Here is a 25,681-nt window from a genome sequence, read left to right as displayed (position 1 = left end):
AGAATGAAAGTTGAAATAAATGAACTATAACCTTTTTGTCAAATTGACATGAAATTATGTAACTACCACACCAGGGATGCAAGGGTGAGTCAACATTCAGAAGAACTATGAATGTGTGGTAGTTACATAATTTCATAGGTGGAGCCTAGCCTGTCAATCAGGTCACAGCCTGATGGTCCCTGGTTGTGGGTGTGGCCTCCTCTTAAGGAGGACACTGGGAACTCCCCCTCTCTGCCTTCACCTTCCTGTTGATGAGCCACCCTGAGACTAATGCCAGCCCTGTGATGGGGCCGCTGTTGGAGTCAGACAACTCTTCACCCACCAGCTGTGATTTTCTGGCGTTCTGCATCACTGCACGTGGCTGTGTGAGTCTGAAGAGGGACTGATGGACTAGTATTAGACTTATGGGCTTGATCTGGACTGGGCTGGGATGTTTTATTGGTGCATAATTACTTCTTGATATAAAGCTCTTTCACACACATGTATGAGTGTCTCTGGATTTGTTTCTTTACTCAACCTAACCTAAAACAAAACGCAATGTACCACATGAACAAGGCAAAGACCAAGAACCACACAGCCACGTGCAGTGATGCAGAACGCCGGAAAATCACAGCATGTTTCTCTCCATGCACAAAAATAAAATAATCATGGTTTAAACATCTAAATGTGAACACTCGAGCTATAAGGATCAATAACTGTAACTATCAAAAGCTATAACTATCAATGAAAAATTAGGCCAATTTTAGGACCCTAATGCAGGACATACACAGACTACCAAATATAATAAAGCAAGCACACACAGTGGAGGACAAAATATGTGACTGAGACCTACTAAAAATAAATCACTTATGTACATCAAAAGACTTCATCAATAGTGAAATAAGAGCCTCCAGATTGGGGAAAAAAGTTAGCAATGACACAATAGACAAGTGTCTAATTGCCAAAATCTTTAGAACTTACAACACCTTAAGAGAACAACAAATGAGCCATGTGAAACTTGCACAAAACACATGACAGACAACTCACCAAAAATAACACTCAAATGGCTAATAAATACATGAAAAATACTATTGCTCACTGCCATATGGGAGATAGAAATAAAAAACTACAATGAGAAAAACTACCCTACACCCTCAGTGATAACTCAATTAAAGAAACAAGAAACTAGAAAACAGCAAGCTCTGGAGAGAATGTCGAGTGATTGGGATGCTTATACACTACTGTTGGGCTTGTAGCATGCACAACCACTGTGGAAAACAACATGGCGCTACCTAAGACAGCTGAGAGTGGAAATCCCATACAATCCAGCACTACTGCTACTGAGTACAGATCCCACAGAGGTAAAAGGCAGAACTCAAACAGATGCGTGCTCTGCCATGTTTATTGTGGTACAGTTAATAATAAGAATAAGCTGGAAACAACAAAAAATACCCATCAGTAGAATAGATTTTTAAAACTCTGGTACATACACACAATGCACACTGTGCATCTCTAAAACACAGTGATGAAACCACAAAATACTTCATGACATGGATTGGCTTAGAATTTAGTATGCTGAGTGAAATTAATCACATAAAGGCAAATATTGTATGAGACCTTTACTATGAAAATAAACACCAAGAAAGAAGCAGGCGCCTGGGTTTCCACTCATCTAATCTTCTATTGCAGTGTTACAGGCAACGAGACAGTAGACCATTCTAGGGCTCATGAACCATATGTTGTTAGGTGCCATTAAAACAGAATGAACTATTGCCAGGCTCTTCACCATTCTCACAATTGTTCCTATGTGTGAACCCATTGTTGTAGCCACTGTGTCAATCCATCCCCATGTGGGCTTCCTCTTTTGCTGCCCCTGTGTTTACCAAACATGGTCCCTTTTCAGGGGTTGCTCTCTCCTGACAACATGGCCAAAGTATGTAAGACAGAGTCTCGCCATCCTTGCCTCTAAGGAACACACTGACTGTATGTCTTCTGAGACAGACATGTTTGTCATTTTTGCAGTCCACGGTACTTTCAATATTCTTCTCCAACTCCACATTCATGGCACTGATTCCCCTTCAGTCTTCTTTATTCAGTGTCCCCCTTCAAATGCCTATGAGGTGATTGAAAATACCATGGCATGGGCCAGGTGGAACTGAGTCCTCAAAATAATATCCTTGCTTTTTCAGTACTCGGAAGGGGCTCCTGTGTAGCAAATTTGCCTGGTGCAACCTGTCCTGTGACCTCTCAACTGGTGCTTCCATTACCATTGATAGTGAATCCAAGTCAGACACAATCTTTGACAGCTTCAACCGTTTCTCCATGTATCCTGATATTACCTATTGGTCCAATTTTGAGGATTTTAATCTATACATTAAGTTGTAATCCCCACTAAATGCACGGCCCATTTACCACTTCCTTATTTGTACATCTTACTCTGACCGGGAGGCCTCACCTCAACTGGTTCAGTTTCCCACGGCGTAAAGGGAAGGACAAGACCAATCAGTTCCTGCCATGTAACATGGCCCTGTGGTCATTCTTAATTAAAAGACACTCCTACAAGAGTGATTAGTGACCCTTACTGGAAACCAAGGTCAACAGGCAGTGGAATGGAGAAGGCAGCTATGCTTTAGTGTATGGGTATGCTACAGGGTGGGGCAGGAAGTCATTGGGAAAACAACCAACACTCTATATTAAGTATACAAAGGGGTTCCTCCCCAAAATGGATTTTTCCAAACTATGTATTTTTTTTACAAAACAACATTATTACCTTCAAAATACTCTCCATTATATTTAGTATATTTGTCAAATCTGTGATTCCAAACATTTTTCAAACTCATCTGTTTGGATGGCTGACAGCACCTGCCTCATTTTTTTAAATTCACCTCTTCTATGTTATTAAATTGCTGTCTTTTCATGTCCTTCTGGATTTGCGGGAACAAAAAGAAGTCACATGGAGTGAGGTCAAGTGAGTAAGGTTCATGGGGCAAGAAAAGCATGTTGTTTCTTGCCCCAAACTGGCTCACTGAGATGGCTTTGTGAGCAGGTGCATTGTTGTAGTGGCAAAACCAGTTCCCAGTCTGCCACAGATCAGGCCTCCCCCCCCACAACACACACACACACACACACACACACACACACACACACACACACACACATACACATACACAGTTACACAATCTTTTCAGAACCTCTAAATAGAAAGCTTGATGAACAGTCTGAGAGGGTGGAACAAGCTCCAAATGTACTGAGTCGACATTTTCATCTTTTGGGGAAGTGAACAGATGCCCAGAAGGAGGTTTGTCTTCAATAGACATTTCACCTTTTATGAAATGAGAAAACCACTGGTACACTTGAGTTTTTTTCCATGGTGCTGTCCTTGTAAGTTGTATTCAACATCGCAACAGTTTCTGTGGCATTTTTCCCGAGCAGGAAATAAAACTTCGCAGCTACATACTGTTCTCTGAAATCAGCCATCACAAAAACGAATTTCGAGTGAAACTACTTTTACGAAAAAATGCAGTGACCAGAGAGAACCTTCCCAGGCAACAACACTGCGTGCAATGACTCAGAATGGGTTGTTCTATACACACCTTGCTGAACAAATGCATAGTAAGAAAGCTCTGCTCTGCCCAGTGCAGTTCCATTTTTTTTCAGGGGGAGTACCCCCTCATATAGACCACCAATGGGAGAATAAGCCCGGGATCATGTACCTAATTGGACACTTTTGATCTAGATCCTCTTCAGCCCTAGGTGTCCCAAACTGTGTACTATAGGCAACTAGGATTTAGACTCTGTCCTTTCCAGGTACACAACATCCTTCACAGACGACCCAGAAGGATTGGATTTGGAATGGCCACAAAGAGAATTGGACTTTATCTTAAACTTACTGGTAGCAGATTAAGGAAATCGAAATACTCCTCTGGCCCTATGGCTCAAATGGCCCATTGTAAGAAACAGCTGATGACTATAGGATATTCATGTGAAAGTGATAGAATTTTGGCTCAACACTCTTACCTTGAGGATGCCAAAGACGTGGCAACTCAAGATTACAATATATGTGCTATTTTCAAACTCACTTGGTCGTTTTCATGATATGTGTAGTCTAACTCTGCCTCTGTGAAAGAGCATTAATGAAAGTTTTACGCTATCTTCAACCCCAGTCACCTCAACTATCAATCTCTATAAATCAACAAGCCCTATATTTTGGTCTAAAAAATTCTCCTATACATGCATACTTTCTTTTTACTTGACAGGGTTTTAAATTCTATACCAGTGGCTAAATTAATGGTAATATCAATAGAACTATCATATGCTCCATAGTAATAATCTATAATACTCTTCAACAAAATAATAAATATGTCTTTAAAATGTACCAGGGACATATATAAACCATAGATATATGAATGAATTTTCATTTCACATTTAAGTAATTGTAGTCACAATATAAGAGCAATGTTCTTATGACATGGAACTGCTCAATAACTACCTGCATGAAGTTGTCAGATGGTATGTGTGCTATAAAAAAAGTGTGCTGAAAGCTGGTATACTATGTCTACAAGCTATCAGAAAGAATAGTGTCTGGGGTTTTAAAGGCTTGTCTTACAAAAAGCAGCCATCTAAGTGAGGCATTGGCTAAGTCCACAGGGAAGAAGCGCACCAGCACGTATGATCTAAGAATTGTAGGTAATAAAATCAACACCCAGAGGACGGACTGTATTAGCACTTAAGCTCTGCGCACCCACTTTGCAGAAGGCTGCAGATGACAATGTAGGCCACAAGATCGATTTGCAGAGCCCTCCATTCAGATTAAGCTCTGCTGAAGATCCCATGCCTGTGGATCAGACAGGGAAGGTCTCGATCCTAGAGTGTCCTGCAAGGTAGATTACTGCAATTGTAAAGTTAGGTAAAAATGTGACCCCTCGTCATTGATCTCCCCCTTGACCTTACATATAATTGCTCCAGTATTGAATAATGTCTGCTTCGTTTTCAATTGGAGGTTTTCTTTGTTTCATTGTGTCACTGTTGGGCTGTGAATGTGTATTTTGGTTTGATTTTGTATGATTTTCTATATATGAAACCCAGATTAGGTAAATTTATAGAGACGACAACTACTGTATTAACAGGTTCAAAGGAACCTGACAGGGAAGATTGAGAGGAACTATGCGCTAACGAGGAGTATAAGGAAGGGATTGATCGTGGTGGTGGTTGCACAACTTTTATTAATGCAATTGAACTACTGAAATGTATGAGAGGTGAATTTTATTTTCGATGACATTGTTAAAAATCAACAAAGGACAGTGATTAAAATGTAATAGAAAAGAAGGCAGTGCAAAGAACAGTGGGCATCTTTTGCCTGTGAGGTCCCTGCACTGGGAACCTCTGAAACTCACACCCAAAAAACTCCAGGACCACACATGTACAAAAGTAGACTAGGACATTGTTAAAGAAGGCTTTCCTGTAGAGCAGGCATATTTTAATTCACATAAGGCTTCTACTCCCATAAGGATTTACAGTCTTGGAAGCACACAGGGGGTGTTCTACTGTCCTATAGGATCATTGTGAGACCAAATTAATTCAATGGCAGTGAGTAAAATGACTGGGAAGGAACTCTGGCAACACTTCCAGGTATTACTGAGTCATTTATTCAGGGGTTAGGCAAGTACTGAGAGGCTAAACTGTCTTCATCTTTTCAGAAGATGTTAGGAAGATTTTCACGTAAACCTAGCATGCTGCTGGTAGATCAGACAGAGGTAAATGAGCAGGATGTTCCAAACCTGGTTGATAAGGTAAGGTAAGTCACAGGGCCGGGAAGAGTCACTTAAAATTCTCAAAGGAACTCAAGAGGGGAAGAAGGCACTGTTGGGCAAAATGCTTAGCCTATCAACGGAAGGCACTGCCAGGCCAAAGGACCCCTGGGAGTCAGTGTGAGCCTCTTTCGTAAAGGTGCTAGTTATAAGATTAGCATGAATTTGTATTAAAAAACTGCAGACAGCATGCCTTGAAATTATAGTGTGGTAAATTAAGAATAAGGGATTAAAAGTGTGTAACAGCACATCTAAAATTTAAAGACTTCCTTGCTCCTCAAACAGTTGGACTAAAAATGTAAATAAAATTCCCCCCAAATTTAGATCAATTCAGAGATTATTTGGTCAAAATGAGAGCTAGACTTTCAGTGGCAATGACTTAGGGTCAATAGGATTGAGGTCAATACGTCTTTGAGAATGACTTTGTTTGGGGGATAAACAAAAAGTAACCCTTATATTTCTTGGTACCTTTGGGCTGGTTATCTATTGTAATTCCCATCTGCCAGGGGTCCTCGTCTCCCTTGTTGGTTTTTATCACTTATAGTTCAGTCTTGGCCTTTGGGTCTTATTTATAAGCCCTGGTGGTGTAGTGGGTGTGCATTGGGCTGCTAACTATAAGGTCAGCAGTTTGAAACCACCGCCTCCTCCTGTAAAGAGTTACAGTCTCAGAAACCCACAGCAGAGCGACACCATGAGTCTAAATCAACTCGGTGGCAATGAGATAACAAAAGCAGAGTGGAGAGTCACTGCGCTGCTGCATGCCTGTAATCTCTGCCAGAATTTGTTCCTTTTTCTCTCCTTGCAGCACTGGCAGAATGAAATAAATTGTGCAGAACTAAGAAACAAATGCTACATCTTCCCCTTTCGTGTCCACAAATGCTAAGTATTCTGAAAGGACCCGGTACTGCCAGACCCACATCCCTCCCTCTAGTCCAATGGTTCTCAACCTTCCTAATGCTGCGATCCTTTCATACAGTTCCTCTTGTTGTGGTGACCCCCCAACCGTAAAATTATTTTTGTTGCTACTTCATAAGTGTAATTTTGCTACTGTAATGAATCAGGCGACCCCTGCGACCCCCAAAGGGGTCGACCCCCAGGTTGAGAACCGCTGCTCTAACCTAATAAGCTAGTCTGTCCTCATGAAAGAGTGAATGGATCCTCCATAGGAAGCTATGAAAATCTGGATGAGGGAAGCAATTTTTATAAACAGTAAGCATGTATAGGCTTCGTTTCCCATCTGCAACGGCCTCTCCCCCTGCTTCTTGCCACAATAAAAGTAAAGGAGGGCTTGTGGCTCCTAGAATGGGTGTTGACATGTCACATATGCCAAGGAGAGCACCATAATGACCTAAAGGAGGCCAGGTGCTTAGACTTGGAGAACTTATAATGGGAAATGTATGATGAACTGTCCTAAATATACATATATATTACATACATAGACGCATGGGTACCGCCGAGTCGGATCCACCCAGGTTGACACTATGTACAACAGAATGAAGCACTGTACGGTCCTGCACAAGCCTCACCATTGTTCTCACGCCCACACCCAGTGTTGCAGCCACTGTGTCAATCCACCTCCTCCAGGGCATTCCTCTGCTTCGTTTCCACGGCCCTTCACTTTACCAAGCGCCATGTCCTTCTTTAGGAACTGGTTTCTCCTGACAGTGTGTCTAAAGGATGCCAGACGAAATCTTGACATACATTGCTCTAAGGAGCACTCTGACCCTACTTCTTCAAAGACAGATTGATTCACCCTTTCAGCAGTCCATGGTATTTTCAACATTCTTCTCCAGATTCATAGTTCAAAGGCATCAATTCTTCATTCTTCTCTACTGAATGTCCGACTTTCACATGAAAACTGAGGCAATTGAAGATACTATGGCTTGGGTCAGGTGCACCTTAGTCCTCAAAATAACATCCTTGTTTTTCAATACTCTAAAGAGGTCTTGTGCAGCAGATTTGCCTAATACATCATTTGATCTCTTGACCGCTGCTTGCATGAACATTGATGGTTGATCCAAGTTAGACAAAATCTTTGACAACTTCAATTTTTTCTTCATTTTCATGACGTTACCCATTTGTCCGGTTATGAAGATTTTACGCTATTTGAATTGTAGTCCACTCTGAAGGTTGTAATCCTTGATCTTCATCAGCAAGGGTTTCAGGTCCTCCTCACTCTCAGCAAGGAAGGTTCTGTCATCTGCATGTGGCAGGTGGTTAATAAGTCTTCCTCCAATCCTGATGCCACAGTCTTCCTATAATCCAGCTTCCCTGATTGTTTCCTCAGCATACATTATGATCAATGAGTATGGGGTGAGGATACAATCCTGATGCTCACCTTTTCTGACGTTAAACTATGCAGTGTTCCCTTGTTCCAGTCACACAACTGCCTCTTGATCCATGTACAAGTTTTGCATGATCCCAATCAAGTGTTCTGGAACTCCTGTTTCTCAAGGTGATCAGTAGTTTATTGTAGTCTCCACAGTCAAATGCCTTGGAATAGCCAATGAACCCAAGTAGACACCTTTCTGGTATTCTCTGCTTTGCATCAAGATTCATCTGACTTCAGAAGTGTTATCCCTCTGACTAAAGTTCCATGCCCCCATTTCAATGTGGCCTGAACCCCTGGCAGTTCCCTGTCAATACACTACTGCAACAATTGTTGGATGATCTTCAGCAAAATTTTGCTTGCATGTGATAGCAATGACATAATTATATCGTTTGAGCATTCTGTTGTATCACCTTGCTTGGAATGGGAACAAATGTGGATCTTTTCCAGTCATTTGGCCACATACCTGACTTTCAAATTTTCTGGCATAGCCAGTGCTTTATCAGCTTGTTGAAACATTCCAATTGGTGTCCATCAGTTCCTGGAGCCTTGTTTTTGGCGAATCCTTTTAGTGCAGCTTGAACCTCTTCCTCAGTTCTTCTTCGTATGCTAACTCCTGAAATGGTAGAATGTCAACTAATTCTTTTTGGGACAGTGTCATGTGTATTCTTCTCTCTGGTGATGCTGGCATGTAAGTGCTGGACTTCTGACCACCAAGTCAGTGACTCAAGCACAGTAGCTCTTCCTCCAGTGAAACACAAGGCTATCTGCTCCAGTAAATATGTAGAGCCTCTCAGGAAACCTCCAGAAGATCATTGTGCATTGGAATAAACTTGACGGTGGTAGGGGATGATGGATAGATAGATAGATAGATAGATATATCCTTGCTCATCCCAGGTTATTAGCTATGAACCTTAGTTAATTCTAACCCAAAGACTTCCCATGCCAAAAGGCCATGTTCAGAGAGGTGGTCCTAACTTGGGGAGTTGGCCATGGACAAAATAACATGGTAATATAACCCGAGCAAAGAAATGTGTGTTCAGTTACACCAGGGCCTGGCTTGCAGTTTCCCACATGCTCTTCCTCAATAGGAACTTGGAAGCAGGATTAGCTCCACTGGAGGGGAAGTTCTTGGCTGTGGAAATGAGGCCCTTCAGAGTTTTGAGAAAAGTTGGGCAAAAGCTCTCCCTGTTAGTAATGACACCGAGGAACCAGCATCACAGATGTTTTGTTAATTTTCTTGACAGGCTGCTTTAGTTACCGTTCATGCACCGCAAAATCAAAACATACGCACGGCCAGTGCCCCATGTGCGGTGGGCCTTGCCAAGGTTCATGTCACATCAGCACCAGGAAGCAGAAGCCAGCTCCTAGGACCACATGCTGGCTCCGATGGGCACTCCCTGGTGGAGGAACTCATTGCCCGGGCTTGACTGAGATAGCCCAGAGAGTTCTCTTGGGGGCAGCTCTTCATCATGGGTCTGGGATCTTTGTTGAATATAAAGATACTTCACTCCCTCTGGTTTGGGTGGCTTATCCCTAAGCACACACACAACCGCTCAAGACTGCCCTGCTGCCTCCATTTGCTATTCACCTGCATTCAACAGGGAATGGTAGCCTGAATGAAGCCATTTAAATGAACAGCATGTCCTCCTTTGTAAGCTGGGTCTGACCCAGGAGCTCCATCCAGTGGAGGTCTCTGGACACATAGTAAGTACAAGATCAGGATGTTATAAATCAAGGTGCGAATTGCTATGCGCATCATGAAAGTAATTGGAGCACTTCAAAACAATTTGGTCTTTTACATAGATCAATGTTAACTATCTGTTGGCTAAATATTTTTCCTGATTTTATTTTCTTAAAAAAATTATTGACATATAATTCACATATCATACAATTCAATGGATTAAACATTAAAAAGGTTTGTTCAATCATCACTACAATCCATTTTAGAACACTTTCTTAATTCTTACACTCACTATCATGAGCTTTCCATTTCCTCCTGACCTCCCTTGCCATAACTCTCAAACCTAACTAGTTACTGTGCAGTTACTGTCTCCAGAGATTTCATATACAGAAAAACACATACCTCCAAAAAGCAACAAAAATAACAAAATAAAATAGAAAACCTTCAATCAAAAAGAAAGCATAAAATAATAAAAAGTAGAAGAAATTTCAAATGGGTGAAAAGGGATAACAAATGAGAAGGTGTTCAATTTGAACTGTGTCTACATTAACCTACTTTCTGATTCCCTCGGTCTAGCAGCAAGGGTACGCATGCCCCTGTTCAATAGTCAGTGGAAACATTCCAGAGGCTTAGCCCAAACGGGAAGTCTGCACGTGGTTTTCACTATCACGCACAGCCTTCTGCAAACTGGGTGCTCAGAAGTTAAACTCTAATAGAGTTTTTTGTTCCAACTCTAGATTCTATTATTTACAATCCTTGGATCACACATAGTTGTTCCATGAAGCTCAGAGTTTTAAGGTGGAGTTTGACTGGCATCCTTACAAATGGGAGTAAGTCAGTCAGTTGTACTTTATCCTCTCGCTCCAAGCAGAGCCATGTCTTCAGCGCTACAAAGTAACTTAATGGCGGCAGTGGATACAGAGGCAAAGACAGCAAGAGCTAGGGGCCTCCTGCCATGATGGCTTCTGCCTCCTTTGTGGTACCTGGTGATGACCCACTAACTTCCTTAGCCTCAAATGTTATTTCTTTGGCTAGATACCTTCCAAGTGGAAGAGGAATGTAACTAAGATCCTGAGTTAATTGTCCAAAACTAGAAAGACTCAAACAAGGCCGTTTTATTTTATTGACTTGCCATGTTGACTGTGCAGAACAAGAACAAATGAGGACTATCCCGGTGTTACTGTCTTCCTGCCCTGCAGAGGTTCCTTGTGCAGACTTGGACTCCCAGTCAATGCCTAAAACTGCACGCTTGACTTGACTTTGAAGGACATAAGGGACCTTCTTCTTCTGGCAAGAGTTTGTCTAGTGGGCAATGGACATTTCAGGCTTTGGTAGTGGCCTCTCTGTCAGCTGGGGGGGAACACGGTGGACAGGGAGCTGACCACATCCAGACCGCCTGTCTCCTGGTGTCAACAGCACTGCTCCCAAGAAGCTGGTTCCTGGTTTCACTCTCCATTCAAATAACCATGGCATGTCAGCCCTGCTGGCCTCCTTGATTGTACAGAAATAAATAAATGAATTAAGTTGTTGGGGTTTGGGCTTCAGCACAAACACATGGTCTGCATTTATCCTCGCAGTGAGAGGTCCACCAGCCACTTGATATAAAAGAGTAAAATGATAATTCTTTTCTTTGGGCGCTCTAGTGCCATATGGAATGTATATAAATCAGATTTTTGTTTTAACAGCAGAGGCTTTGTTGATAGATAAACATGTGGTTTATCCAGGGAAAAAAAGGATCATGCTTTGAACAATCATTTAATGGCCGTGGATGTGCCAAATAAAAATAAAAACATAATTTTGAAAGCAGCTGGCCTCGTGCCCAAAACTGTAACAAGGAATTTCTCCTTAACCAAAGTGGTTAAAGCACGTCGATCTGTTTTGAGTTTAAGCTGTGCTCTCTACTCAACCCCATGACAAATTGAATCGCGGGCTAATGTGCTCTAATAAGACAAGACATTACCTTTATGAATGACCTCATGGAGAAGAGGTTGGCGAGCATTGTGGAGAGGCCTTGAGCCAGACAGCTTTGGGCTATGAAGCCCAGCTTCAGCTCAGCAAGGCAGATTGCGTCATCGCCTTCCTTCCAATTCCAGCTCGGGATGTTTAGCAGATGGGCCTGTGGAAACAAAAACAGGTACAAAATGTTGCTTTTGTACATGTTCAACTGTTTAAAATATCCTGGCGAAACTCAGCCCTGACCAATGGCTCGGGGTCACTCCAGTTTGTCCCCTCTTTGTCTGAGCTGGGGTTGGGTGAATTGTTCTCTTCCTCAAACGTCCTGGCCTCTCTGGAACACGGTGTCTGCACCTATCAAACCCGCGGCCTGCTCACAGGTTTGCCAGAGGGAATTTGCTCTTGTGGTAGGTAGACTCAGCCACGTGATGAATGTGATTAGCATATCTGCCAAGGCTCCTCATAAGCTTTGTCTCAAGTAGACTGAGACTGTCAGACACCTCTTTATTCGATGTTTCCTTTTTACTTGCCTTTCCAATACCCTAGAATCAGTGGCTCTCAAACTTGATTGGCTATGAGGATCACTTGGAAGGTTTGAGGATCACAGACCTTTGGGGCCATCTGCAATATGGGGTGAAGCTGGAGAATTGGCATTGCTAACAAACCTTAGGTGGATGCTGGTCTGGCGGCCACGCTTTGAAAACCACTGCCCTATGATGCTTAACAGGAAAATCATAGGTATTTTATAATCTCTTGGAGAGGGTTGGTCCTACTTAGCAAGGAAGTGAAACTCTAAGACAAGGATATAGAAGGGCTGTTCTTCTAATTATTGTTAGACGGATTGAGGCAGAAAATCAGAGATGATAGTTTAAAAGGTTCACGTTTCAAAAAATCCTCCAAAATTGGGTAGTGAGTAAAAAACTGACCAGAAAGAATTTTAAGAGTTTTAATGTCAAGTAAAGCAGTTAGATTTAAAACCAAATCAGTTCAATAAATCCAAAATGAGAACACCTAACTTTCCAGCAGACAAGAAAGGTGGGGGGGGGGAAGAAATCTAATAAAATATTATTTTAAAACTAAAGAAAAACAAACCAACCCGAAAGAAAAAAAGGTAGCAAAGGCATAAAAGCAAAGGAAGCTTTTTAAAAAGCAAATCTGAAATGTGGCAGTAACTAAGACCACAAATAGAAGCCAATTATCTGACACCTTGCAAAGAAGGCCAATGTTTTCTTGTTAGAAATGGTCTCTAGATCAAGGGAAATGAACTAGTAGGGCTAGTTACAGGGTACTTGATCCCGTTTCAGCAGTCAGATTTAAAGAGGGAAAATGATAGGAGGAAATTGACAAGGAGAGGAGGCTTCTGGAAACCATCTGCTGAGGAACACGTAAGTGGACCAGCCACAACTGAACTGAAGAAGGGATGTCTTCACAGCGGCACACTGTCACACCTGAGTATGGCAGGTGCTTCCACGTCAAAGAAGGATCCGACCTGTCCTGCCTTGTTCCAGAGCCCAGAATCAAGACTGATGAGGGAATATGACAAGACTGCAGTCTTTGGGTTTCTATATAAAGGAACTTATTAAGAGTGTAATTTTCTAATATAATGGAGATAGCTGTCTCTAAGCATACACAATTCTTGTCTCTGAAACTCAGTCTTTATCCAAGACTGTGTAGAAAGAATACTTACTTGCTTTGCATAAGAGACTGTACTAAAGAACCTTTATGGTTCACTGCCAATACCAAGATTCTATTTCTCTGGAGCTGTTATTTCTCTCCCAGACTCAGGAGAGTACCAGAAGGGCTTTCTCCTCATCTTCAGGAAAGTAGACAGTAGTTTTACTAGAAGGAGATGGGCAATCCCATTGTGTAAACAATGACCAAATCCAATGTCTTGGTGCTCTGCTTTCAGAAATATCACTCTTGCAAGATGTCTCCTGGCGAGATCTACTGTGGCGATTGTGTGGGTCCTAACCCAGTGGAGTTTACTCTTGGGAAAGATAGCTGTATCCTACTTAATGGTAGCATGACTGAAATAGTTCAACGTGTGGGCCATAGCAGGTGGTCGTTCTGTCGAGATGAGTATTAAAGACTCATTCAATCATTTATTTCAATTTTGACAACCCCTACCCCTTTAACCCATTTCTCTCTTTACTCTTCACTGGCTTAAGAAAGCTGTGTTTTCCATTTTATGCCCCTGGAAGTCCAGGAATAATATCAGTCTAATTGGATAAAATAGTTATTTATATTATCATCATCTGTGGAAAAAAGAAGAGCAATTAAGTCTAAATAATTAACAAGTAAATCATTTAGTATAAAAGGAGATGTGGCTGGTTAAAACCCTAACCTTCATGGCACCTTAAAACCAATCAACCAAGAGTCAAAACTTTTTGAAGAAGAGTCTCCCATGTCTGCATGCATTATCACGTGTATAGAGTCCAGGTTTTCAGGACTGGGTTTCTCATGTTATCATGTATCTGGGGCCCTTTAGATATGTTTAACAAGTGATTTTACATGTAAGAGTCAAGTACAATTGGTTTAGCTCCTCAGACTTCCACAGATGCCTTTCTGGCCATCATATTTTATCTACTCACAGAGTAGGGACCATGGAAAGAACATGCCAAAAGCAAGAATGGAGCCTGTGTGCAAGAAACACAGAGGGGAGATTGGTCCAGCAACCCAACGTCTTCGTTTCTGAAAACTTTGTCCTTTGTCAATTGTGGAAAGCAGGTGTCTAGTGGAACATTCCAAAACTGGAAGAAAGCCATTTCTAATTTGAAAATGATAAAGCATAGGCCTGGCAGACCCAGGCTCCCTCCCCCCGCCCCACCCCCACCCCCCACACACACACTCTTCCCTTACTGGACCCCTCCTCACCTCAGTGAAGAGGCACATGAAAGCACGCCATTCTGGAAATCAGAAGAAATCGATTCCAGTCCTAGCCCTATCTTCCATCACGTACATGAACTCAGCAATGTCACCATGAGGATTAAAGGGGGTCATTTAAGAGCAAACACTTTGACACGAATGTCCAAGTGTAAAGGTCCCTACATGGCACACAGACGGTTTGTGATTAACTCCTAGCCTAGAGATTGGTGATTCAAACCCACTCTTCAGCACCACATCAGAAAAGCCTGGCAGTCTGTTTCTGTAAAGATTAGAGATAAGAACATCCTATGAAGCAGTTCTACTTTGTCATACGTGAGGTCACCACAAGTCAAAACTAACTTGTTGACATTGTGTTTGGTTTGATTTTAGCCACGATAGGGATTTAGAGTGAAAAAGCTCAAAGAAGTTGCATCTCCATTGGAGCACTGGGACTTGACTTCCAAATCAGAGACACACGGCTATTTTAGTAGAGTCTCCAGGAAACAGAAAAATCCACTAATAGTTAAATCATCAGGAATGATACGATTCTGAGATGTCATGAACTATTCCTTTCTTGAAGAGCTTCAAGTCATGGACACTCAAAGAAGATGCCTGCACCATGTTGCTTCTACATTCAGAGAAGGTCAGACTGAAGTCTGTTGCGAGCTTGACCCCCCAGTTGATTCTGACGCACAGTGACCCCAGGTGACAGAGCAGAACTGCCCAAGAAGATAGTCGTGGTAGTAATCTTTACAGAAGCAGACTGCCATGACTTTGTCCCTCAGAACTACTGAGAGGCTTTGAACCAGCAACCTAGAAGTTACCAGGCAAGAGCTTAATTACTGTCCCACCAGCATGTTTTTCATGAATCTATTGATACATATTTTTAAAAGCTCCACTTTGAGAAACACCAAAAAAATACCGTTTGGTTCAAAGGGCTATAGCTTTATTTATAGAGAAGGTGGCAATTGGCATTTCTCTCTTATTTTGCTGGCTGCCAAGTGACTGTGATTTGTGCCCACCAGGCCTATTCTGTCTGTGAAAGAGCTTAGATGCCATGGTTTGAAGTCACACTGGGATGCAAAAATGCACAGATGGTCAAGGGCTAAATTAGATAATGGATATCAAAGCTATTTAAAAACAATAAAATATGATGCAAATGTCTGTGATTATTACGACAAACTCAGAGCCAGTTTTACATGCAGTGAAAGTAGGCTCTATGTCCCTCTAGCCTAAAACACATCATGTTTAGATCATAAGGGAATGGAATTCTTTTCATTTTAAGCCTGGTATTCAATTGTGGAGTGAAACATTTCTTGGACTATATCCACAGTATAAAAACTTTGCACATACATATCAGTTCTCTTTTAAAAACAAATTTTAATATGTAGAGGTCCCTAAGTATCTAGTCATGGGTGAAGAGAAGGTTCCTAGGGAGGAAGGAAACATACTGGAAGGTAAGAGGAAAACAAAGGTTGAAATTACTCCAAAGCACTAAGGACCACATGAAACTCTACAACCCTGAGACCAGAATAACCGGATGATGTCTGCTTTCCACTTCTTACTGCTTTGAAAGGGATTGTTTTAGAAGGTCCTAGATATAGTGGAAGAAAACTGTGAAATAAAACTTCAAATATAGAAAAAGACCAGACTTTCTGGTCAGGTAGAGCCTGGTGTGACCCTCAAGACTAGTAGGGATATTGAGCCTTTGGAGATATATGTATAATATATATATATATATATATATATATATATATATATATATATATATATATATATATATATACACACATATATATATTTTAAAGACCAATTGCTAGAGAAGGAGATTATACATGACCAAGTTAAGGGTCACCAAAAAGGCTATCAATGAAATGGATTAACACAATAGCTGTAACAATGGGCATAGACACACCAACAATCAGGAATCTGGCATAAGACTTTGAAGTCTGCATTTTGTTATGTTACACAGTTTCCTTGAGTCAGAATTGACTTCATAGTATCTAACAATAGCAACAGGGGACTTTTTATCTTTCATTTCATTGTCAGACAATGTTTCATCTACTAGAGAGGAAAGAGAAAGTGTACTGGTTATTAGTTGACATCTAATTTCTAGTGAAAATACAAGTGGATTCTCTTAATTCTACTTCATACTCTTGTACTGTTTTCTAAGATACTGCCATTTACCTTTTCAATTTCTTACAAACAAAACAAAACACTTTATTGAGAATTAGGTGAAAGCTTACAGAGAAAATTCATTTTCTACTTAATTATTCATATACATTTTATGTCACTAATTGTAGCCCCTGCACAATGTAATACCACTCATCCGACTTCTATCCCGTGTTTTTCATTGTTCAAACTTCCTTCTTTCCTAACCTCTCCAACTTTATGAACTTTGCACTTGAATATTTGATTGTCTAAGGAAATGCTTCCCTTTTGATTTTGCTTAGTTGATTGTCTAAGGAAAGCGTACCTCAAATGGTATTGTTCACCATAACGACCTGTTGATTATTTGGCCCTCATAATTGAACCACATTGGACCAATAGATAATTTCATGAGAATATCATGAGAAAAGATGAATCTGTCAAAGATGTAATTGCACTAGGATCCAAAATCAGTTCTCTGGAAGCAGCAGTCAAGAAGTCTAATGGCATTTTGCATTGGGCAGATGTTCTGCACAAGACCTCTTGAAAGTGGAGATGAGCAAGGATGTCACCTTGAGAACTCAGGTGCACCCGATGGCATCCTCCGTCACCTCATATGGATGTGAAAGTTGGACAATGACTATGGAAGACCACAGAAGATCGGACGCATTGAACTATGGTTCCCTCCTCCAACCCTCCTGGTATTGCTACTCCCGTTTCTGTTCCTAAGGGGGTTATCTGCCCTGGATTCCACGTCTCATCAACTCTGATCTCTACCTGTTCCAGTCTAGCCCAAAGTGAAAGGCAGGACTGGGGTCATGATAGTGGAGGTAAGAAGGTCTCAAGGAACCAGAGGAATATTGTGCATTTCATCGGTGCTATACTGAGCCCTCCTTGTTGACTCATCCCTTCCTTGTGATCCTTCAATGAAGAGCAAGATTTCTATAACTGATCTGACCTAATCCTGAGACCCAAATAGATTGGTTTCTTCTAAAAAAATGTATTTTAAAGAAATCATCATGGATAGGTGGATACCTTCATCGTTTTTCTCTGAATAATTGCAATACAGAATTTTGTGAATGAAGTTCAAGTCAATATGACCATGATGATACTGACCACGTCTTACCTGGACCCTAGGTCAGTTGAGCGACTTGAAGTTTAACAAGAACCACAGAGAAACATCCTCCCTAATTACTCAAAGGTGCTACATCAGCATTCATTGGAAGGAGGACAAGGCAACTTGCATCTCTTTCTAAATTGTACAACATTGATTTTCTGATTCAATCTAAAGCCAGCTAAAACTCTACACATTACCTTAAACTTAAAGCATTCCCACACCAAATGAAATTTCAAAGAATACACGAAAAGAGAACTTGTTGCCTCTAAAACTGTCACCAGCCACAGGTTCGTTATTAAAATTCACATCCACCTACAGGGGCTGCCACTTATATGTATATTAAATACACTTCTCTGCACTAAAGCTTGTGAGTTAATTAATATCCTTACTTTGTCTCCTCGATGTCCTTGAGGCAAACAGGAGAATATCATCTTGGGTGCCACCACCAGCCTACTGGCGGGAGAGTACCGCATTCTGCAGGGAGCCACCTGCTGAGGGTGGGGTAATGGTGGCAATGAACAGCTCTTAAAAATGGTGGGCCAGCTCCTGACAGCAGGTTCCACTCAACAATGGCCTCCAGTGCACCTCCACACAGCTAAATGGGCCAGTATTTGCCAGCAATTAAGAAATAATGGCAAGAGACTGGTGCATTTGGCAGAACGGGGTCTTCTCCGGGTCACCTGACCGCCTATTTTGTCGGGAATATGGCCTCTAAGCTGAGGCCCACTCTCACTCATGACCCAGCAGGGAGTTCTCTCACTCGTGCGGGACACCTGGCTCTAGGTACTGAGTTGCCCCCAGTTTCTAAACCTCATTAAGGAGATAATCAGCTCCAAATCAGACAGCCCAAAGCGCCACCGGCCCTCCCCTGAAGCTGTTTGCCTGGGGATGTCCTGAGAGGACATTGCTTTTGGTTGAGAAGCTAAACTCCGTGAGAAGTCAAACACAAGGGAAACAATACAGTGTCTGACTAATTTTCTCTCCAATCCCCAATCATAAGCTATGACACTGAGAAAATTCCTTTCTATTTCATCTCCAGATCAACCACCATGTCTCTAAATTCAATTTTGCACATACACACTTGAATTTGAGCACAGGGTTCTACATTCCGAACCTCGGGTTCAGACACAGGCGTCACCCTCCCTGCCAGAGACACTCTCTGCAAGTTAACTGTTAAATCCCTGCAGGCACAAATGGGGTCTCCCCTTGGTGTGTCCAATGTGCTACAAACTAGAGTGAAACCCTCAGAACAGGGATTCAATCAATGCTGAGAGAGACATGACCGAGGCCATGAAAATGGCAGCTGTTATAATTTGTTTGGATGGAACCTAAAAATACATCAATGTTTGGGCCTGAATGAAAGTTTGCTCTCAGTGACCAACTATACCCTAGTTGTCGGGCGTGAAGACATATCCTAGGCAATATTCTACCCAAGGAACCACTGCACTTGCTTTTGAGTTGCATTGGTTCCTGAATACATGTTTTTGCATGAGTGTGTACATACATGCTGTGTGTGCGCATGTATGTGCACATGTGTGCCTGTGCCTCTGTGCTGCGAAAGGAACTGGACTCATCTGCATATTTTGGTCTAGAACTGGCTCTCACTGTCTTACCTTGTTGTGATACTGCAGCATCTGAGTGATGATTCTAATCTTCGGATGGTAGTTCTTTATGGAGATTACTCTGGAAAAAGAAAGAACCAAAGTTGAGACAACATTTTCCTTACCCGAAGGTTCACTGACGGAAGATTCAAGGATGAACTCCAAGTGAGAGAAAGGTGGGGTCAATACTCAAGGCCACGCAGAAGAGTTGCTGGCACAAGAGGCCAAGTTAAACTGTACTTCATCCTCCTTGAAAAATAAATCACAAAATAGCCCCAGATTCTGTTCTGGGCTTAAAAGGAATGGGAGGAGTCTTCTTGGCCCTTTGATGATGTGTGTATATGGATGTAAACGCATGTGTGAGTAAAGGGCAGAGGGTGGGGTCTTGGAGGAGAGATTTCAGACATACATACTACTTATATGGGGATCTACCAAAAAATCAACACCGAAACCACTGCCATGGAGGTGACCCCAACGCAGTGAGCCTTATTGGACCGAGCAGAACTTTCCTCTTTCTGGGTGCAGACAATCTAATCTTTCTCTCTCCAAGGAGCTAAGAAGTTTGATCTTGCAGTTAGCAGCCCAACATGTAACCCACCAGGATTCCTAGAATCTTTTCAAGCCAGCAAAAATCCTGAGGCTCCTGGGGTTTCTAATCTCTCATATCTTAAGCATGAACATAGAAAACAACACACTCTGGAGTAAAATTCTCCACGTTAACAGCTTCAGATGATCCTGACAAATCAATCAAGCAACATGACAAATCATTCTCAATGTCACACATGGCGTTATTCTCAGAACATAACTTCTATGCAGTGATCTTCAACGAGACCTACTTCTACTCAGTCTTCCATAGCAATAAGCACCTGAATGATGACTTTACACTGGTCGGAGGTAACGGCCAAGGTTTTACTGAAGTCAGCGATCTGGTGGAAACATGTGCACACACATAAACGTCCCTAAATCTACACTCGGAAAAAAATCACTGCCTGCTCTCACCCTCAGGGCCCTGGTGGCACAGTGGCTACACCTGGTTCAGCATTTGAAACCCCCAGTGACTTCACAGGAGAAGGATGGGGCTTTCTACTCCCAGGAACGTTTACAGTCTCGGAAACCCACAGGGGCATTAACTCCTGGCAGTGAATTTGGTTGGGTTTGCTCTCAGCCTCTTTTCTACCTCCATGTCATTCACCGGGAAAGAGCAGAGAACAGACACAGTGGAAACACCTGGGCTCTAGTCCTAGGTATTTAAACTAATGACCTGAGTGACCTTCAGGAAATCCCTGGTTCACTGTGCCTGCTTCCTCATCTGGACATCGGAGACAACTGGACCTGCTTTATTTCCTTCACAGGCTTGGAATGAGAGTCCAGATGTGAAAATGCTTTGAAATCATTAAGTCCTCTCTGCACATGAAAATGATGGTTTTCCTCATTACAGACTCTCTCAGAGGTGACACTGTGCATTTCCTTGTGTGGCAAGAACGGCTGAAGAATGGAATGTTACAGAAAGGCTCACCCTCTACGCCGAATCAGAAATAGAAGAACCTTTGCTTATGACCACCCCACAAATCTCCCCCTGAGACTTGCTCTACACATCATTCTGGTCCTTCTTTGTGCAACGATGCAGGAGAGAAAGTCACGCAGCAGCTTCGTCAGAATAGCTGCAACTGGAGAAACTGCGGAATCCGATTCTCTGCAGCCCCCGCTTGCCCGAATTCAAGCCGGCTCTTGCACGGGAAAGATTTCATTTCACTTTTGAAAATGTGTTGTGTGGCCCTTGCCCTTGTGTGACTGTGGGCCCCGGACATCCTTAGAATTTAATGCACAACATTTGCTCCTTTCCAAAAGCTCTTTGACATTATCTTTTGAAAAGGGGGTGAGTGGTCTCATTAAAATAAGGAAAAGGGAGGATTATACAAATAAGAACAAGACAGAAACAATTTTTACCCTGAATTTTCCATTTCCTTTTGCACCTGGGGCCCTAGTTCTGGTTAATGAATGGGTTAATTGCACATCAGATACTACCTTTGCCCTTGGCATCATGCCAATCATCTTGGTATCTATGTGTCTTCATATTAATATTTCACAGCCTTGGTGCAAATACAATATTTGGATGAAAACAAATGTCCATTTCAAGACTATCCCTCATATATATTATTCACTTTGGGGGGAAAAAAAGTCATGCCAGCCCCAAACTTCATTGTGGGGCCAAAACCTTATAATTCATCTTTTTTCCAAAGCTGAATTTATTAAAGGCTGTATTCTTATCATTTCATCTGGCTCTGAGGGGAGAAAGCCTCTTAAAATTGAAGGATGAATTTCTAGGTCAAGGAAAGGACAGATGATACACCCCAAGATGTTGGCATGGTCACTTCGAGGCTGTGAATACTTACAGAATGCCTGACTAACAGGGGCCCCAATGTGAAGCCAGACCCTGGTCTACCAGCTCTCTGCAGCCTGGAAAGTCCAGTAACACGTAAAGAGAGGTCACTGGTAAAGCTCCTTAAGATAACTGTCCTAGTGCTGCAGAGCTTAAGTGCTCAGTTGCTAAGTAGAAGGTCGGAACCCACCAGCCACTCCAGAGGAGAAAGTTGTGGCAGACAGACGACTTCCATACAGGTTTGCAACCTGGCAAGCTCTATTGGGCAATTCTACCCTGCCCTACAGGATTGCCATGAATTACAGTCAACGTGAAGGTGGTGGGTGTGGTTCATGATTCAACATATTACCAAAGAAAATTAGTAAAAGGGAACCTTGTGCTAGATGTTGCCTTCCAGATGTTGGTGGGGGTGCTCATCAGAAATAAAGGGGAGGAGTTCCCCCGCCTGGCAGAGAGGAGAGAAAGCACTTGTTCCTAAGGGTCACCGATTAAACCCAAAGACAAAAGATACATCAGTACTCTTATGGTTCAAAGACAACTTGCCAACCTTCAATCCCAGGTCAACTCCCAGGACCCAGTAATCAAACTGCAGGAATTGCAGACCTCTGTCTAGACCAGAAGCATGGCTCTTCACAATTAAGCAAGGATTCCTGGAAATATGGTGAAAGAGAATGTTTTCTCATAGTTGACCTCTTCTTCAGAATATTCTCTTCAGTGGGCCTTGTAGTTCTTTCAGCTACACTGCTACTCATACCAGGGAAGACAAGCCTTCCAATGGGACACTGGGCAAAATGTCTGAGCTAGTTAGGCATTTCAGTGTCACAGGGTATCTCAAACAGACAATTCTCGGTGGTGAGGGGCTATGTTGTGTTTTGTAGAGTGCTTAGCGGTATCCCTGGCCTCTGTTTACTAGATGCTGGAAGCAGCCCTGCTGCTCCCCCTGCTCCAACAATCACCATCACCTTGAGAACGACAGATGTTTCCAGACAATGCCAAGTGCTCCAGGAGAGGAAATTTAACCCCCCGTGGAGTCCTTCAGTCTGCTCCCTCTTCAGGAACATGGGCCTGGACCCATCTAAATCTGTGTTTTCCCTTTTTTACTCTTGTTCAAAGTGTCTCAAACCCCATACTAGCTGTAAACCCCGAGTTTCCTGCTGACCACACTCTATACGAAAGTCATGCTAACCCATCACGTCCTCTGCCCCCTGGGCCTTCTCGGGTGGCAGGACAGTGATAGTGTCATGGTTACAAGTTGGGCTGCAATCTGCAAGGTCAGCGGTTTGAAACCACAAGCACCTCTGAGGAAGAAAGATTGGGCTTTCTACTCCCATAAAGGGTTACTGTCTCCAATCTTCCTGCCCTATAGGGGCATCAACTCTCTGGCAATATTTTTTTAATGTGGAGAAGAAGGTCCAGAGTACATGGGCACTACCAAGGACTCAAGGGCAGAGTGCCAATGCCCTCCTTTGGCCTCCCCAAGGTTACCTCATGATGTTGGAGGCGTCTTCAGCATCCGGGTCAGCGCAGTACTTATTGGCAAGGATTAGGCACGCATCTGCTGACTCTATCTAAGATACCGAAAGGAAAATCACAAAATACAAATATAAATAGCATCTCTCTCTCTCTCTCTCTCTCTCTCTCTCTCTCTCTCTCTCTCTCTCTCTCTCTCTCTCTCTCTCTCAGACAGTTCTCAGGGAGCATGGGGAGCTTGTAGTTCTTTGTCAAAAGTGTAGCCTTAAAATTCTTGTTGTTGCGGGATAAACATTCCATCTTGTTTCTGCTGGAGGGTACAAGATGTACCCTGACAAGTATGCTTTTCATTTGCATAGTCTTTCTAGATTCCTTTAAATATCAATGAATTAATCCCTTTCCCTTCCTCCTTCCCCAGTGACTTAACTGCACCATCACCCTAGTTGACCCAGTTGGGAGAGTGGGAGGCTGAGGTGCCGAGATTTGGAAATTTAGACTACAGAGTCCTTCAGCTAACCATTTTCACATATTCATTAGCCATGAAATAGAAGGGATCAGATAGCAATTCCATAAGGTTCAGCACTTCATTATGATTCATACCTTCAAAAGACAACATATCTATGTGTCTGAAATTGTGTTATAGATGAACACAAAATATAATGTACTCACTTATCTAAATATGAGCCAAAAAAAATCCAAACCCATGTTCAAGTCAATTCTGACTTGTGGATAACTCATACAACAGAGTGAAACTGCTCCATAAAGTTTTCCTTACTATGTTCTTCACAGAACAAATCACTCTGCGAGGTAGCTGGGTGGGGTCTAATATCTTTTAGTTTAGCAACCAAATTCTAACTGCAGTGTTCCCAAGTGCCTGTAAGCATGAACCAAGAGATCTTAGAAGGGATCATGACCTTGATATTGCTAGTAATTACTTGCATTTCAATTAGGTCTATGAAAAATATCTTATGATTGCATAATTGCTCACATTAAGATACTATTTGGATACTATGAAGTTGTCTTGAACTATATACATAGAAGAAGTCTATGCTGGCTCAGGTCAGTAATCTGTTTGACTCGGCACTTTGAGCATAATGGGGCATTCCTACATTCAACGGGAAAGCAAGGTTTCCTCCATAGTAGGATGGTAAATAAAAAAGTATTGCTTTAAAAAATCACAGAATCCTTCATAAGATATAAAATGTGAAGCTATTGTATTTCATCTAGGTCCATAAACTTCTGAAGGCAGTGTTTCTATCTTTTCACCCTTTTCCCCAAAGAATGCTGTGCTCATCGATTTTTGAACCATGTCAAACAGCATCTCCCATGCACTTAAATTGTGTTCCTTTTCAGCGTTATTTGAATTTTGGGAAAATGAAAGTCTGGAGGGGAAAGAAACGGGCCGGAGGATGGATAGGGTAGGATTTCCCAAAGAAACGGTCTCCTTGGACAGCCCTTGCCTCCTAGAATAAGCAGGTGCACCATTGTGATAGAAAACCAGAAACCATCCCTGAACAAATCGCCTGTCCTCATTTGATCAAGTTGCAACTTACCCTTTTCTTAAAAACTCAAAGTAAGCCCTTGTGATTGCCCTGCATCCCTGAAGAAAATCTATCAGGATTATCACTATGTAGGCCAATCCCGAAAACTAGTCACCATAAACTTCTGAACTGACTTGGGTTTTTTGCCTTGAATTCAACTGGCCTGGCAGATTACCTCAGATGTGACTGCTTGGATCACACCACTTTTGGTGTGCATGCAAAGTTTTTTTTAGAAAGCAATTACAAGTGTATTACTGAGAGAACTTGTTGGCAACAATCTACTAGTTGCACAGACATACTTGAACACATTTACTGTGAAATCCATGCACATATGAACTGAAACCTTAGTAGCAATATTTAATTCGTATATCAAAAACTGCTTCCACGTGTCCTTAATAATCTAAAAAATCTACCCAAGCTTTTAGGTTGATTTATATTTGCCAGTGATATTGTTTACCAAATTGTTCAGTGATCAACTAGCATTTACACTCTAGCTTTTTAATATACCAATGTGATACAATCATTGAATGTGCTTCCAAAATCTATCTAAAGTAAGAAACCAGCGAATGTCATTGCGTTTCATCCTTTTCCCTTTTTAAGTCTCAAGTGTGCTTCAGGAGAAGATTGTAAGCAAGACTTGGAAAGGCAGACTTCCCCATTACTTGATATATTATCAGAAGCATGCATGTTACATTTGTATATTGAGTCTTTGGTGGGGAAAAAAGGAAGTTCAAATCCTTTATGACTTATTAAAAATCTACTATATGCTATAATACTATGCCTTTAATGTTCTTTGTAGATATAAAT

General features: G+C 42.0%; 1 protein-coding gene across 4 annotated transcripts in view; it reads right to left on the bottom strand.

The window, feature by feature from the left end:
• The window catches only part of KCNMA1 (potassium calcium-activated channel subfamily M alpha 1), a 992,499-nt gene that overhangs the window by 251,749 nt on the left and 715,069 nt on the right, over positions 1-25,681 (bottom strand). For all 4 annotated transcript variants that reach the window (XM_075533803.1, XM_075533804.1, XM_075533802.1 and 1 more), the window contains exons 12-14: positions 23,349-23,431; positions 19,496-19,565; positions 11,760-11,915 (exon numbers count right to left, since the gene is read on the bottom strand). In XM_075533803.1, coding sequence (XP_075389918.1) covers positions 11,760-11,915; positions 19,496-19,565; positions 23,349-23,431 — 309 coding nt within the window. The remainder of the gene's footprint in view (positions 1-11,759; positions 11,916-19,495; positions 19,566-23,348; positions 23,432-25,681) is intronic.

Source organism: Tenrec ecaudatus, chromosome 16, assembly GCF_050624435.1.
Source record: "Tenrec ecaudatus isolate mTenEca1 chromosome 16, mTenEca1.hap1, whole genome shotgun sequence".
Taxonomy (NCBI): domain Eukaryota; kingdom Metazoa; phylum Chordata; class Mammalia; order Afrosoricida; family Tenrecidae; genus Tenrec; species Tenrec ecaudatus.
This window is presented reverse-complemented; position numbering and strand designations above follow the sequence as displayed.